This window comes from Archocentrus centrarchus, chromosome 16, assembly GCF_007364275.1.
Source record: "Archocentrus centrarchus isolate MPI-CPG fArcCen1 chromosome 16, fArcCen1, whole genome shotgun sequence".
Classification (NCBI taxonomy): Eukaryota; Metazoa; Chordata; class Actinopteri; order Cichliformes; family Cichlidae; genus Archocentrus; species Archocentrus centrarchus.
The window spans coordinates 24260744-24274332 of NC_044361.1; the positions used below are offsets into that span (position 1 = coordinate 24260744).

The following is a 13589-nucleotide window of genomic DNA, read 5'->3' on the forward strand; positions in this document are numbered from 1 at the left end:
GCGTTCAATATAGCTCTTCACTTAACTTATTCATACCTCCCTTTGTCTTAACTCTAAATCCAATAACAACACTCCACCAGAAAGACAGGCTCCATCAAAATGTATTTGTAAATCATGTGAAAAGATTTTTTCTCATCATGGTGAGAAAACTAGATTTGAGAAACTCTGTGATGAAGGCCACCCAGCAGGCTCTTACTTACTAATCCGCGTCTCCCACTGAAGATCCAGAACTGCAGGCTGCAGCGCGTTTAACAGCATCTCCTCACCGCTGGCTGTAGTTCTCTTTGAAGCCCTCACGGGCGCGTTGTTCTCACGTTTTCTATTTAGCACCCGTGATTATAATAAATTACCTTCTCCGTTTCCAGACATGATTGAATCCAGGCTCATCGATCCGCGCTCTCCCTCTCCCCGCCTGGAGATTAGTCAACACCGCGCAGCGTGGATCGATACCGGCCGATCTAATAAAGCGGGTCGCTTACGAGGCCACCGCGGGGCTGCACACACTGTTACACCAGCAATTACCACTTCTAGGCCGTCCCTCATACCCCCTCCTTACGTCTCTGTCCTGGCTTCACGGCTTGCTTGATTTATTAATAATAACAGTAATAAAAGAAGCAATGAACAGCGGCTTTATAATCACAGCACCGTTGTAATGGTGTGTGTTTTGGTGGTGCGATAAACACACCGGGACATTGTCTGGAATGATGTTTTTGTGGTAGAAAATTAACTTACAGTCTTACATTGTGTCTGTGGTTGGCTATAGGACTCAAACTCTGGCTGTATATGCAGCTTATATAACGGAAGGACTTTTAAGTAGGTCTAGTTTGTGTTTTTAATATTTTAAACTCCTCGGAGTGCATTTATTATGTTAGCATATATTCACCTAGACTAAATTACTTTTAGATTGACTCCATAATTATTTGTGTAATAATGTGTATAGGCTTTTAATAATTCATCATTCATAGCTTTAAGAATCCTTGTACATATTTTTACACATAAACAGCAATAACTGAATATAGGGTTTAATATATCTTGTATATTTCATATTTATACTTTATTTATTTTCACATCTATACCTCATAGTCTTTTGTCTCTCTAGTTTATTTCATCTTATTTTCATTCATTCTAGTTGCACACTGTGGGTCAGTGATCCTGTATATGTCCTGTACATATTGCAGTATTGAAAATAAAGTTGACTTTGACATTAGCTTTGGTTAAAGTAACAAAGTTATTTTATTTAGGTAGGCCTGCTGTAGCCCACTAGTGCAATTGTAGTGTACTTTAGTAAATAGGCATACTTAAATAAAAAGCCAGTAAAACACAGCACTATTAAACACATCTAACCAGTGGCTCCCAGTCATTTGGTCTTCTGATCCCCTTTAAAAAAGGGCAAAAAGAGCTATTTCCCCAAATAACTTCTTAGATTAATTAATTTATTAAGCTTGTAAAGGTCTAAAGTGTAAAGTCATCCAATTATTCATAATAAAAGAATAATCAAATGGATGGATGAAATAAAAATAAAGTCAAAAATTAAGGAGAAGCCTAGAAAATCCACACATTTGTGCAGCACTCTCTCATTAATCATCCCACAGTCCCTCAGATTAAGTTTGTGACCCTAACAGGAGGCCCTGAACCTCAGGAAGACAGCCACTGAACTGCCAAGTAGTTTACAACATAAAATCTGAATTTAATTAAAGACTTCTGCTTAAACAGAAGATCTAAGTTCTTCCACCACAGGGGCAATAACAGGAATTTGTATATTTCCAAAGTTTATTATTGCTGTACTTTTTCCTCCATTACTTCAAAGTTCATTTTCATTCTTTTTCAGCTGTCATGTTTGCTTTGGCTTCACTGCTGTACTTAGACCACATTCTTACTCAGTGCCTTTCCTGTGTATTATGACTCTGAATTCTTGTTCAGTTCTTCTTATGAATTTCAAAATGATGTTTTGATTTTGGCTCGGAAGACTGAGTCAGAAAAACCTCTTGGGTTACATGGAGGGAGGATATGTGTATTGACTACAAGGGACCTAAAAGCATTTTGGAGTGAAATCCTTTTTTTTTTTTTTTGGTCCTTAACTGCATATTTATAAATAACTTATTTTGTACTTCACTCTACTCTTCCAAGAACAGGATTTGTTTGAAATCCACAAAACTTCAAATAAAATAATCTTGACATTCTGATAAAGCAACTTTTGAGACAAAGTGGAACAAGTAGGAATATAAAGTGGCTATCTCCCCCCATTCTCCCCCGTGCATATTTAAACTTAATTGGTCCTCCAAAGACAGGTTTTAGTTTGGGTGGGGCGGGGGTGGAAGTATGATCAGAGCAGCTACTTAAGGTGATGTGAGGATAAGAAGCTAATCTTGCCGCTCACTTAGTACACTCTAGTGTTTCTCTCCATATCTCCCAGGTGGGACTGACTTATAAGAGGATCCACACAGCTAACAGTGTGTGTGATATGGACTCAGCATGACTTCAAATGACACTTAATGTGACTTTCTACAAAACATGTGGCAAGCTTTGATATCGGAGTGAACTATCCATCTGATGCTCAGGTGACGGTGACTGCTTTTCTCTAAAGGAATGTGTTCTTAATCCAATTCCTCAGCAGCTCCTGCAGTGTAAAACGAGACTTGAAGCACCATGAGACAGCAATTCAGGCGATGTCCTAGGAGGGATGCTTAACACAGAGGATGAATAGACAGACCGTTGTCAGAAAGCATCAGGAGAGAAAGGAGACCTTTGAGTCTATGCAAATTACCAGCCCATCTGCATGTAAAGCCAACCGACCAGAACACGGGAAATAGGATGTTCAGTATCAAAGTGTCACACATTAAAAGTGGATGAAAGTAAGTGAGAAAGAAAGGAAGGGAGGGACTGGAAGGGAGCATGAGGAGGGAGGCGGCTTTGCTTGCTGCCACGTGAAGTGTGACTGACTTAGCTCATTTGTGCTTGGTTTTGGTATGTTCAAATAAAAGACAGTTTCATAATCCTAAGTTTGTCACAGCTTCCAGACCAGTACACAGAACCAAGACCCCCTGCTCATATCCACACACACGGTACGCATTCAGAAATGCCTTTCACAAGGCCGGACTCACTTTAATGTAAAGAACCAGGGTCTGTGAAGCTTCAGCCAGCATGCTGAAAGCTGATGAGAAAGAGTCTGCTCAGCTCAAACCAACTGGAGCTCATTTGCACTCAACAGCAATAACTTGAACATGGTGTGGGGAGGTAGGAAGATGAGAGACGCTTTTTAGCACTAGAAAGTCCCAACCGATGTTAGATGATTCCTGCTTTTGAACAGGATTTTAAAGATTATGAAAACCTTTTATGACTTTTCTGAGCCAAATTTTATGTATAATTTCATATGAAATGTCCCTAAATCAGGCAGGGAAATAAAATTTATCTGTGTTTACCTCACCCGGGCGATATCTTATTCAGCTTATAGTATCAAAAACTGAGCTGTTGTGAACGAATTCATGGACGAGAATTATAATAAGCGATCATACTCGGATTTACAGTCTTGTGCAGAGATAAGTACTTCCAACTGAAACTGATTTTTTCAACGTATTTGAACGGGCAAACACCTGTTCCTCTTTGCCCATAAATAAAATGTGTATGCTACACATACAGGCACATACACAAACAAATGACAAGTCATGTACAGTACCATTTGTGGTCATTTTTAGAATAAAAAATAAAATAAAATCAGTCACGTGGAATAAGTAATCACACCTTTAAAGCTATAAGTTTAGATTCAGGGGTTCCATCTTACAGGTGTCATTCATTAAAACCTCATTCAAGAGGAACAGGTGGAACCTGTCATGGTGTTGTTTGCTGCTGAAGTGAGTGGTGACATAACAGCCAACTATAAAGACCTCTATAAGATTTATAGATAAACAGTATGAGTCAGGCAAGGCTTTTGAAAATATCTCCAAATGATCTGAATAAAATCATTATATCTGCGAGAAAAATGATCATCTCAACTGTTGTAGTTATTAAATTACTGCAAATTTATCCTGGATTAATTACACTCTGAACAAGATTTGATGCATAAAGAAGTGTCAGAGGACCCCAAAGTTTTATCACAGGATCTGCAGGCGACTCTCACAACTGTTGGTATCAACATTTGTGGGTTTATGATTAGAAAAAGATTGAATATTGACTTTGCTGCCTAAAACAATAGCAGTTAACAGGAGGAGAACTGTATACCAGCTTTGAAGCATGGTGATAAAAATGTTTGAGGGTTGCATTGCTACCTCAGTGGGCTGAGCATTGCCTCAACTAGGAATTCTGCACCATATCAAATAAAGTCCCTGAAGGTCACCTGAAGTACAGGTGGACCTTTCAACCTGATTAACAATCATGCAGTTAGCAAATACATCCAGAAATGACTCAAAAAGAAGAAATGGGAGCTTATGAAACTCCCAATAAGTAGGCCCGACTTTGACTAAAGTAACAAAAGCCTGCGAGCTTTAGATGTGAGATTTTGTTAAATACAAAATTAAACCCATGAGAACCCAGAGCTATTTCTCCTCAAAGTACATCAACTTTGCTGATTATATTTAAGAACAATTTATTTTACTGTATAAACATGCACATTTACACTTTCTGCTGGCAGTCCTCTTAACATGCTACTGTAGCAGTAAAACACCGAGTCTTATGATGGAAACTTTATCTTCAAATCTGTGTTGTCAGTGATGCCAGTAGGAGCTGAAAGTGGCTGCCTGCCTCCATGGGACACCTTGTTTCATTTTCCCCAGGAGGCTCAATTTACTGGCATTTGGCCCAGACCCATGCACAGAAAGAGGCCAGTGATTGTGTTGTTAATGACACTTTCAGATTTTGTATTTTTTGTACAAATTTAACTGTTCCTTCAGTAACCGAGCACGTCTGCTGTTATGAACCTTTTTGAAATACTCCGGGGGAGTATGAAACTCCTTTGAATGTACATTCAGGGATAAGATTTATTTCTCCAAGACTCTTTTTTATTTTAATTTTTATGGACAATTGTCTTTTGTTGCCCAAGGTTCACATTTGGTTGTGGTACTTCATTAAAATCTTCAATACTGTGAAAATCACCAAACCCACCTAACTATTATTCCTAAAATGATAAATAAATGAAACTGAAATAGAACCAGTAATGGATAGAAGTTAACTAAAATAAACAAAAATGAGGTGTATTTTACTGTGATATGTAAAGATTGTTTCATAACAAATCATTAATTAATATGCTTTGAATTGAAAGATAAAAATATGAAGTAAAAAAAAAAAAAAAGGAAATGTGACATTTTCCTTGACTATTTTGTAGCTAAAACCCAAACGTGACAAATAAGTCACAACGAGAAATGTTAAATGAGTTGAAATGTACTGTTAGTAGTAGAAAAAAAAAAGCTTTTAAAATTAGCTGGTCATGTTATTGTGGAGGCCTGATTTTTGGAAATGATGTGACAAATATAGTGTCACATGTCTGCACCATGTTGTTCTGTACGTGTCGGTTAGCGAGGTCCTGAGTTAAAGTGCAGGGTAAGAACAAGTTTTGAGAACATTTAAATGGTTTGTGAGACCTGCTTTGGAATAAGTTCTCATGCATTAAAAAGCACATTTTCCTTGCGGTGTTGTTCAAGTATACCAGCTTCAGCAGCAGACACTGTTTTATGGGTAACTGAAAATTGGTTTTTCCAAATATCTCAAAAACAGTGGAACGTTATACTTTTTTTTTTTTTCACACGACAAGTGATCTGGCTTAATCTACCAAAACACCAAAACAGCTATTTTATTTTTCCCTCTTTGTCATCATCTGAACCTCTCCACATTTATCACTATTTGTTTGACACACTGTAAGTACCTCCTTTGTGAGCACTGAGCAGAAATAATTACTCTGTTATTGACTACCTGACATGTGGAATGGATGTGAAAAAGAGTATGTCATACACACACCCAGCTATTTTAGACTTTATTTAGAAAAAAAAAACAACCTGCTTTCACCCGCAGAGAAAATAATTACTTATAACCTGGAAATTTAAATGGCATGCAGATTGATCAAAGCTGCAAAATACTAAATTCCGAAACAAAAACAAAAAAAAAACAAACAAAAAAAACCGATAAAGACATAAAACCTTGCTTGTTTTTTTTAATGCTTCACTAACATTTATTATGATAAATGATGCAGTAAATCAAGTTTACAAAAAAAAAAAAAAATCAAATAGCATTTAGAAAGGCGCAGCTCTCCACAGCTGGGTGTGCTGTGGGGCAGCGTCTTCAGTCTTCACTCTAATGAGTGCATAAATGCAAATGTGTTATTTCAACACTCGTTTATTTCAGATTATTTGCTTGTCTGTGCTTTTCTTTTTGAATCTGTAAATCTGATAAATTATTAGAAAAGAAGAAAAAAAAGGAAGTTTTTGGTTGTCTAATATCAGTAATTCAAATTAGCAGCCAACACTCCTCATAATACAGTGTTAAAGAGTTAGGTTTGTTCCATCTTGCGCTCATGAAGTAAGCCTCAATTATGGGACCATAAACACAGTTGTGTTTTAAATAGGGCAATATGCTTCATAATTTTAATTGTACCATTGTGTGGAAAAGTTTGTGCACTTAGTGAGTCCCTTTTGGCTGATTTCAAAGCTTGCAAATGCTTTTTGTAGCCAGCCAAGAGTCTTCTTGATTTAGGAACTCACTCTTCCTTTGCAGTTTGTTGAGGCTTTCTTGCACAACAAATGTTACAGCTACACACAGTTTTTGAATGATATTCAAGTCAGGGGAGTGTGAGGGCCAATAAAAAACCTTCAAAGGTTTCTGCTAGTATATATATATATATATATATATATTTTTTTTTTTTTTTTTTTTTTTTGAAGGAGTTGATCTTGAGGTTTGTACTTTATTGTCCTTTTGTAGAAGCCAGCTGGGTTTCAGTTTCAGTTTCTTAAGTGACTGCATGACATTTACATCCAGATTTTTCTTTATCTGTGCAGTGAACATTTTTACCTATGTGCATGACAGTTAGCAAGGTGTAGGTTTAATTCAACCCTGCTCCTTTTCTTCCCAGAGAAAGTTGAACTTTATCTGTGGCACTTGTTTTCAAAACATGCTGCTTTGCAGACTTTGGTTGTGAACTTTTATAATGAGGTCAGAGGTTATATTTCCTTTCAAAGACACTGTTTGTGCATCAGTGCTGCACTGTGGCTCACCACCACTTATGCATCAGCTAAACCATATGCAGGGGAGTTTTTTTTTTTTTTTTCTGTCGCTGCGTCTCTGTGTGGCAGACGTGCAGTTTTATCGGAAAGTTTTCTGGGTTTCCAGATCTTGTCCTGACCTCCAGAGTTCCCCTTAAGTGCCATTTCTTAATGACATTTCAGACAGTGGAAATTGCAAGCTGGAAGCACTTTGATATCTTTTTATAGCCTTCCCCTGCTTTGTAGGCATCAATTAGTTTAATTTTTCTGGACCTCAGTCAGTTCCTCAGCCTGTGGTTGCTGAGTGCCACCACAAGGTTTGAAAAGTCGTCGGCTGACAGTTCCTAATAACGGTTCTTGACCTGCCTTACAAGTCCTAATGAGTCGATTAACGTCTAACAAGTAAAAGAAGCTCTGAGGCTTTGCAAGTAGAACAGTGCTAAAACTTGTGCACATGGCACAATTAATTTGTGTTTTTTTTTCTGAATTAAAAAAAATAGTGCATTAACAGGATCAAAAACATTACAGAGCCCAAATCAAGCTAGTCTTTCAAACAAACAGTATTCCACATTAAACTGCTACAATGTTGTCAGATTCATAACAAGGCTCAAACCTATATTTATATTTACTTATACTAATACTAATTCCCAGCCTGTTTATTGTCTACATTTACCACAATGCACACTGGCCACCAGTAATTCAAAGACTCAAGAGTATAATGCTAAAATGTACAGTAAGGTTGTTTGTTGATTTTCCCAGAGTCTGACAAGGGTTCAGTTTCATTTTTGTATCTCTTTGCAGCACGGCGCCTTTGTCTTTCCACTTCAAAAACATGTAGAAATCTGTGGAACACTGGGGAGTCCAAACTTTTGTGTACAGCTCTCATATATATATATATATATATATATATATATATATATATATATAGTGGTCTAACTATTGACTTTGAGATCTATTGAAAATACTCTAAATGCATCTGTGGCAAATCAAGCGAAATGAAACCTTGGAGAAAAAAAAAGGGAGGATATCCTTGAATTGAATTTTGAGAAATCTAAGTAAAAAGTCTGCTTGTTATAACCCTCTTCACAGATTTAGCATCTTAAGGCTTTTACTCTCCACTGCATAAAGGGGCAAATTTTTCACCCTTGGAATATATACTGTATCGGATTACAAAGTATTGAAAAAGGAAACGCAATATGTGCAAGAGATGTCAAGTGACATTTTTCTGATTGCTCTCGACTTTAACATAGTCCTGATTTCCTAATATTAGTAGGAGCTATTTTGCAGGGCTAAATTACTGCACACACAGCTATGGCACTACCTTAAGGAGTAAACAGCACCGAATGCTGTTTATGGACATCTGAACTCAGCAGAGCTTCTGTTTCCTCATGTTAGAAAAGCTCCACATGCTGGAAGATGCAGTATTCTAAGTCCTGAGCTGCAAGATTGAAAGGTCAGGAGATTTCAAACTCTGATTTAGCTCCATTTCCTGATGCAAAATGCAATTCTATTTGGAAACGGGCAGACGTGTGCAAAGATGACAACTAAAGATTACCACAGATTGGTGAGCTGGAAAGATCAGTGGAGCTTTATTTTGGCACCCATAACATGTTTAACTGGCTCAAACTGTCGAAAAAATTTACAAAGTCATCCCAGTGGAACCTTTAAGAACTGTAATTTAATTCTAAAGTTGGGAAATATCACTTTAATGACTTCATCAAAATGAGCTTGCCATTTTAACCAGATTAAAGATCCCCTCCACGTGTCTGAAAACACATTTAAAAATACTCTGCTCTGAATAATTTGTCTGATATGTTTCTTTTGCCCATAAAACAGCTAAATCACTGATATAAATCCCTAATATAACACGTATAGAAAATTGATATGTAACAAATTTAATTATTGGGTGTCTCCACGATCATCACTGAAAGTGTTTGTGCAATGCAGGCTTCAGTTCTGACATCACACTGGTGTAAGTTGTCTTTTGGACTTGGATTTGGTTCACAAAGCTGACATGTCTCAAATCTTGCTCATAGGTACACCCCAACTTCTGATTATAGGTGACCCAGTGAAACCCACCACTTTCAGGAGATGAGAGAAGAGTCCAGACAAGCAATGTTGACCAAAATGTGTAATTTTTTTGTTTGTTTTTTTAAATGGAAGGAAACATAAATGTTGTCTAAAGTAACACATTGAAGGTTTGGTGTCAGTGATTATATTCTTCAGGTTTTCTCAGACTTGATGGAAGACTTCCAGGGACAGGATGATCAAGGAAAAGCAGCTTGGATTCCCAGAGGAGATAATATTATCTTTTGACTTAAATAAAAACTAACCAGCACTGTTCAGATCTCGAAACCTTATATATTCAGGAGGCCAAGCCTTCTCCTCTCATCTCAGTTCACCTTGGTTCTGAAAAATGCGAAATATGCATCGTCAAAGTGTTGATTACATGCTGAGAGGCTCTGAAAAGCATTCTCCCAAAGCATTCTCCAAATAGGAAAACATTACAGGATCTTCTATGAAAGACATGATTTTACTAAAAAAAAATATTCAGGGTACTCTTGGAAAAGAATATTCAATATAATCTATATACCAAAAAATGTAAGTAAAAAACAAGATTGTGCCCTTAAAAAAATGCCCTGAACTGAGTAACTAAAATGTAACCACACAATTTCTAAATATGTAACCAGCACCAACAAGCCGAGCCTCATTATTCAGCCGAGTTGGAATCAAACATAGGCCGATGTGTAGCAACAGCATCTGCAGTGTCGAAATTCCATACTTGGCAATTACAGCGTTATTTGTGGAGATCTGAATTATGGATATGTAGCATGTATTTTTTAATTTATTTTTATTTTTTGTCAGACATTGCTAAAAACTAAATTTGCCACTGCACAAACCATTTATGAACGCAGCCATTCCAGGAAACCTCGGAGGAAACTTTGACGTGGGATTTTTACGATCTTCTAAATTTATATAATACGGCAACATCTGCCTACAATTATGAAGTTTGTTTTTTGGAGGTTCAGTTCGATGCCAGCTTTAGCATATCAACACACAACAAGACAAGGAAGGAATAAAATATCAGAAATGCTTGATTTGATAAAATCGTTGCAGTATTTCAGGTTTTAAATCAAAGAATCAAAAGGTAAAAACTATTACATGAAAGCTTTTGGTCTGTGCATGCCTGTGCTGGAATAAACATCCATACAGTTTAACTCACAACACACACACATAAGTGTTACTGCTTTTAAAGTCCTTTTCCTTTTACACCACCCTAAAAGCATATTTCCCTTTCTGCCAATTTGAGCATGCTTACTTCATCATTCACAATGGTTAAAAAGAATTAAAACTACAAACATGAGCTCTGGAATGTGAAGGTCAAAATCAAAGCCACTTCACAACAACATGCCTCAACAGTACCAAACATGTCATCAGAAGAGATCATAAACCATGAAATAGGAGCATTAGCCCCATTATCCAGGAAATTGCCTTCCTAGCTTCACAAGACATTCTATATTACAGCCTATATAAATGGAAATGCATTTACAGCTTATTTGGTTGAACACCTTTGTATTTAAAAACACAAAACAGAAACATCTCCCTTTGGGCAAGAATCAACCTCGGCCCTGACTGAAAATAACTACTTTAAGGTCGATGTATTGGCAATGATGCTACAGAGTCTATTAATACCTGGAGTCTATTGGGTACCTGAATCTTATCAGGCTTTGGCCCCCACAGATAAAAACTCAGCTCGATATTCCACTAGGTTACTCACATTACAACAGCCTCTTATACCACAAGGTCATTTCAAGTCCCCGAAGTCTCCTTATCTTTATACTCTGGTGTATTACACTGAATGAGTGTGTCCTGCAAATAATAACACGTGCATGTGTGTGTGTGTTGTCACTGAGACTTGTGGATACATAAACACATCAATATATTCAAAAGAAAAATAATCATCTACTCAACCCATTTAAATGCAATCGTATTTATTTCGTTGTTCAGCCACATGAAAAAGGCTCAGATTGCAGTTGGTTCTTCACAGAAGAAGCTACATTCTTCACTAAAATGTGAAAGCAGAACACACAGAGAAACACTTACAACAAAGTACTAGTAGTAGGTACATGACTACTTCACTGAGCAGGGTTATTTGTCGCCCCTTTAGGAAATGAACATTAAAACAAAAACAATAACATGATTGGTGTAATTTACAGCATTTTGACACTCAAATATTTAAGGAAAAAATATATTAAGTGCTAACAATGTCATGTTTTTTTTTTTTAAAGCTAGGATAAAGTGTACAATTAAACTTTTGATTTTTCTAACACAAGTCACTCAAATATTTGGAGATAATTATGTGACTTAATAAATATATAACCTTAATTTAATTTGAAGGAAAAAATACACACCTATGTCTTTTCTAATTTAAAAATCTCTAATCTGAAAAATAAATGAATTTTTAATTTGTTATGATTTTTTAAATCCGTGTCTATAATTTGGAAGTGCTCCTTTTAAAAGAAAAAAAAGGAAAACAAAGAGAAATAAACAACAATTAAACCATTTAATTTGAGAAACTACATCATAGCAGAGCATACTGAAAATACACGTATCGGTAAATACACATATATATGGAAAATCATTGTTTTTTTTTTTGTCAGATTTTTGCTGTTAAATAAAAAGGTAAGTTCTCACTAAAACATGTATTATATAGTTAACATATCTTATTTTAGCAGAATATATTAACTATAAGCAAAAAAGCCAAAAGGAAACATCTTGTGTAAAAAAACAAAACAACAAAAGGACAAATGGTTTGTGTGCATGTCTGCACACCTGGTAGACCAACAGGAGAATCAACCAATCAGCCTCCACAGTCTTGCTCGGCGGAGTGAGATGAGCTGATGCTCTCCAGCTACCCATAAACCTCTCTGTTCTGCTTTTTAAGGGTGCAGACGCAGAACAGCTGGGTGGCAAGTCAGTGAGGACAAACTCTGTCCCAGGTCCCATTATTAACATACAGCACCAGATTCTAGTGTCCAGTTTCTGGGTTTCTGGTCAACCCAGTTCAACTCCAGTACAACCAGTTTAATGCCAGCAGGGGGCGCAGGAGCCCAGCCTCACTCTTCCAGAATATTCCCCAGTTCCTCCTAAAAATGCCTTTAGTTTCAAAATCTAATTAGTAAAAAAAAAAAAGTAGAGCACGTTTATCTCGATCAGATCAGAAACGAGGCAGTTAAGGTACAGCATGTCAGAGTGAAGTAAAGAAGTCGCCAGCTAACTGACTGACCTCCAACCTGAGCCGCTAAGTACAGTAGTATTTGTTTATTTGGCCACTTTTCAACTGGAGTCAGGTTCTCATAAAGAAGTAAACACAACACAGCAAGAAGAAAATGAGAACAAAGAAAAACTTTGTTGGTACAAGTCCGGACGGACTCATTGTTCTTCTGAAATCAGACTGGGATAGGACTTACCACCAGCCCTAGCTGTAGAAGTGATTTTCACGGTATTATTTACACAACAGGCAGGAAAGGAAAATAACAAGAAATGAATCACTGTGATTCAGAGTGTCAGTTCCTGAGTCACTGTGGCCCCATTTTGGAGAAGACATCGGATTCTTTCCAGATTTTCACAGGTAAACAGCCACAGGGTATTAAGTGTCATTTTGCAATAGCTTAGGAAATATGGCATTGTGTGATTCACTGAGTGCAGACTGCATTGCGTACTTGTACGCCCCAATCCCACGGAGAACAGGTGTGAGGTCGGTGATGAGGACGGACAGTTCAGGTAGTCAGCAGGAGGACGATGAGGAGGAGCGGAAGTGAAGCTGTCCTCGGTGAGGAAACGCTACTTAGAGGTACTGTTTCTGAAACAGAGATGGAAATCTGCATGAAAATCTTCATCTGGTGCACAACATATGGCCAAATGTATCTGGACAGAAATCTATCCAAATCTGTTTGTCAAGATCTGAGCTTAAACCCGCTGATTAAGGGAAATCTAAACAGTGACGGGATACAGTGTTAATTTGTGTAACAACTGGCCTCCAGATTAATAGCAACAGTTTGGAGAAGCCTCTGGGTTTTCTGAGCAGGGCTGGATGAACTCGACTGGCTTAAACAAAGCCCTGACCCTAACCCCATTAAACACTTTTAGGTCAAACTGGAGCACTGATTGTGTTTTACATCTTGTCACCTAACATCAGCACTGCAAGTCACTAATGCCCTTGTGGCTGAACTGGTTAAAATCTCTTTGTGGAAACTTCCCAGCCAAGTGGAGGCTGGTAAAGCAACACATCAATGTCCATTAATTCAGCGATCACTTCTGTTCTATTTCTTTTGACTCAGTTATCTTAATGTTAAAGCATGTACGGACATTGCACTAAATGAGAGAAAACAGAGGTGCGACCTGGCT

General features: G+C 37.3%; 1 protein-coding gene across 3 annotated transcripts in view; it reads right to left on the reverse strand.

The window, feature by feature from the left end:
• Window positions 1–11192: 11192 nt before the first annotated feature.
• efna4 (ephrin A4) overlaps window positions 11193–13589 on the reverse strand; it is a 35471-nt gene continuing 33074 nt past the window's right edge. For 2 of the 3 annotated variants that reach the window (XM_030749151.1, XM_030749149.1), the window contains one exon: window positions 11193–13044. In XM_030749151.1, coding sequence (XP_030605011.1) covers window positions 12962–13044 — 83 coding nt within the window. In that variant the 3' untranslated portion in view covers window positions 11193–12961. The remainder of the gene's footprint in view (window positions 13045–13589) is intronic. The other variant, XM_030749150.1, reaches the window with a different exon arrangement.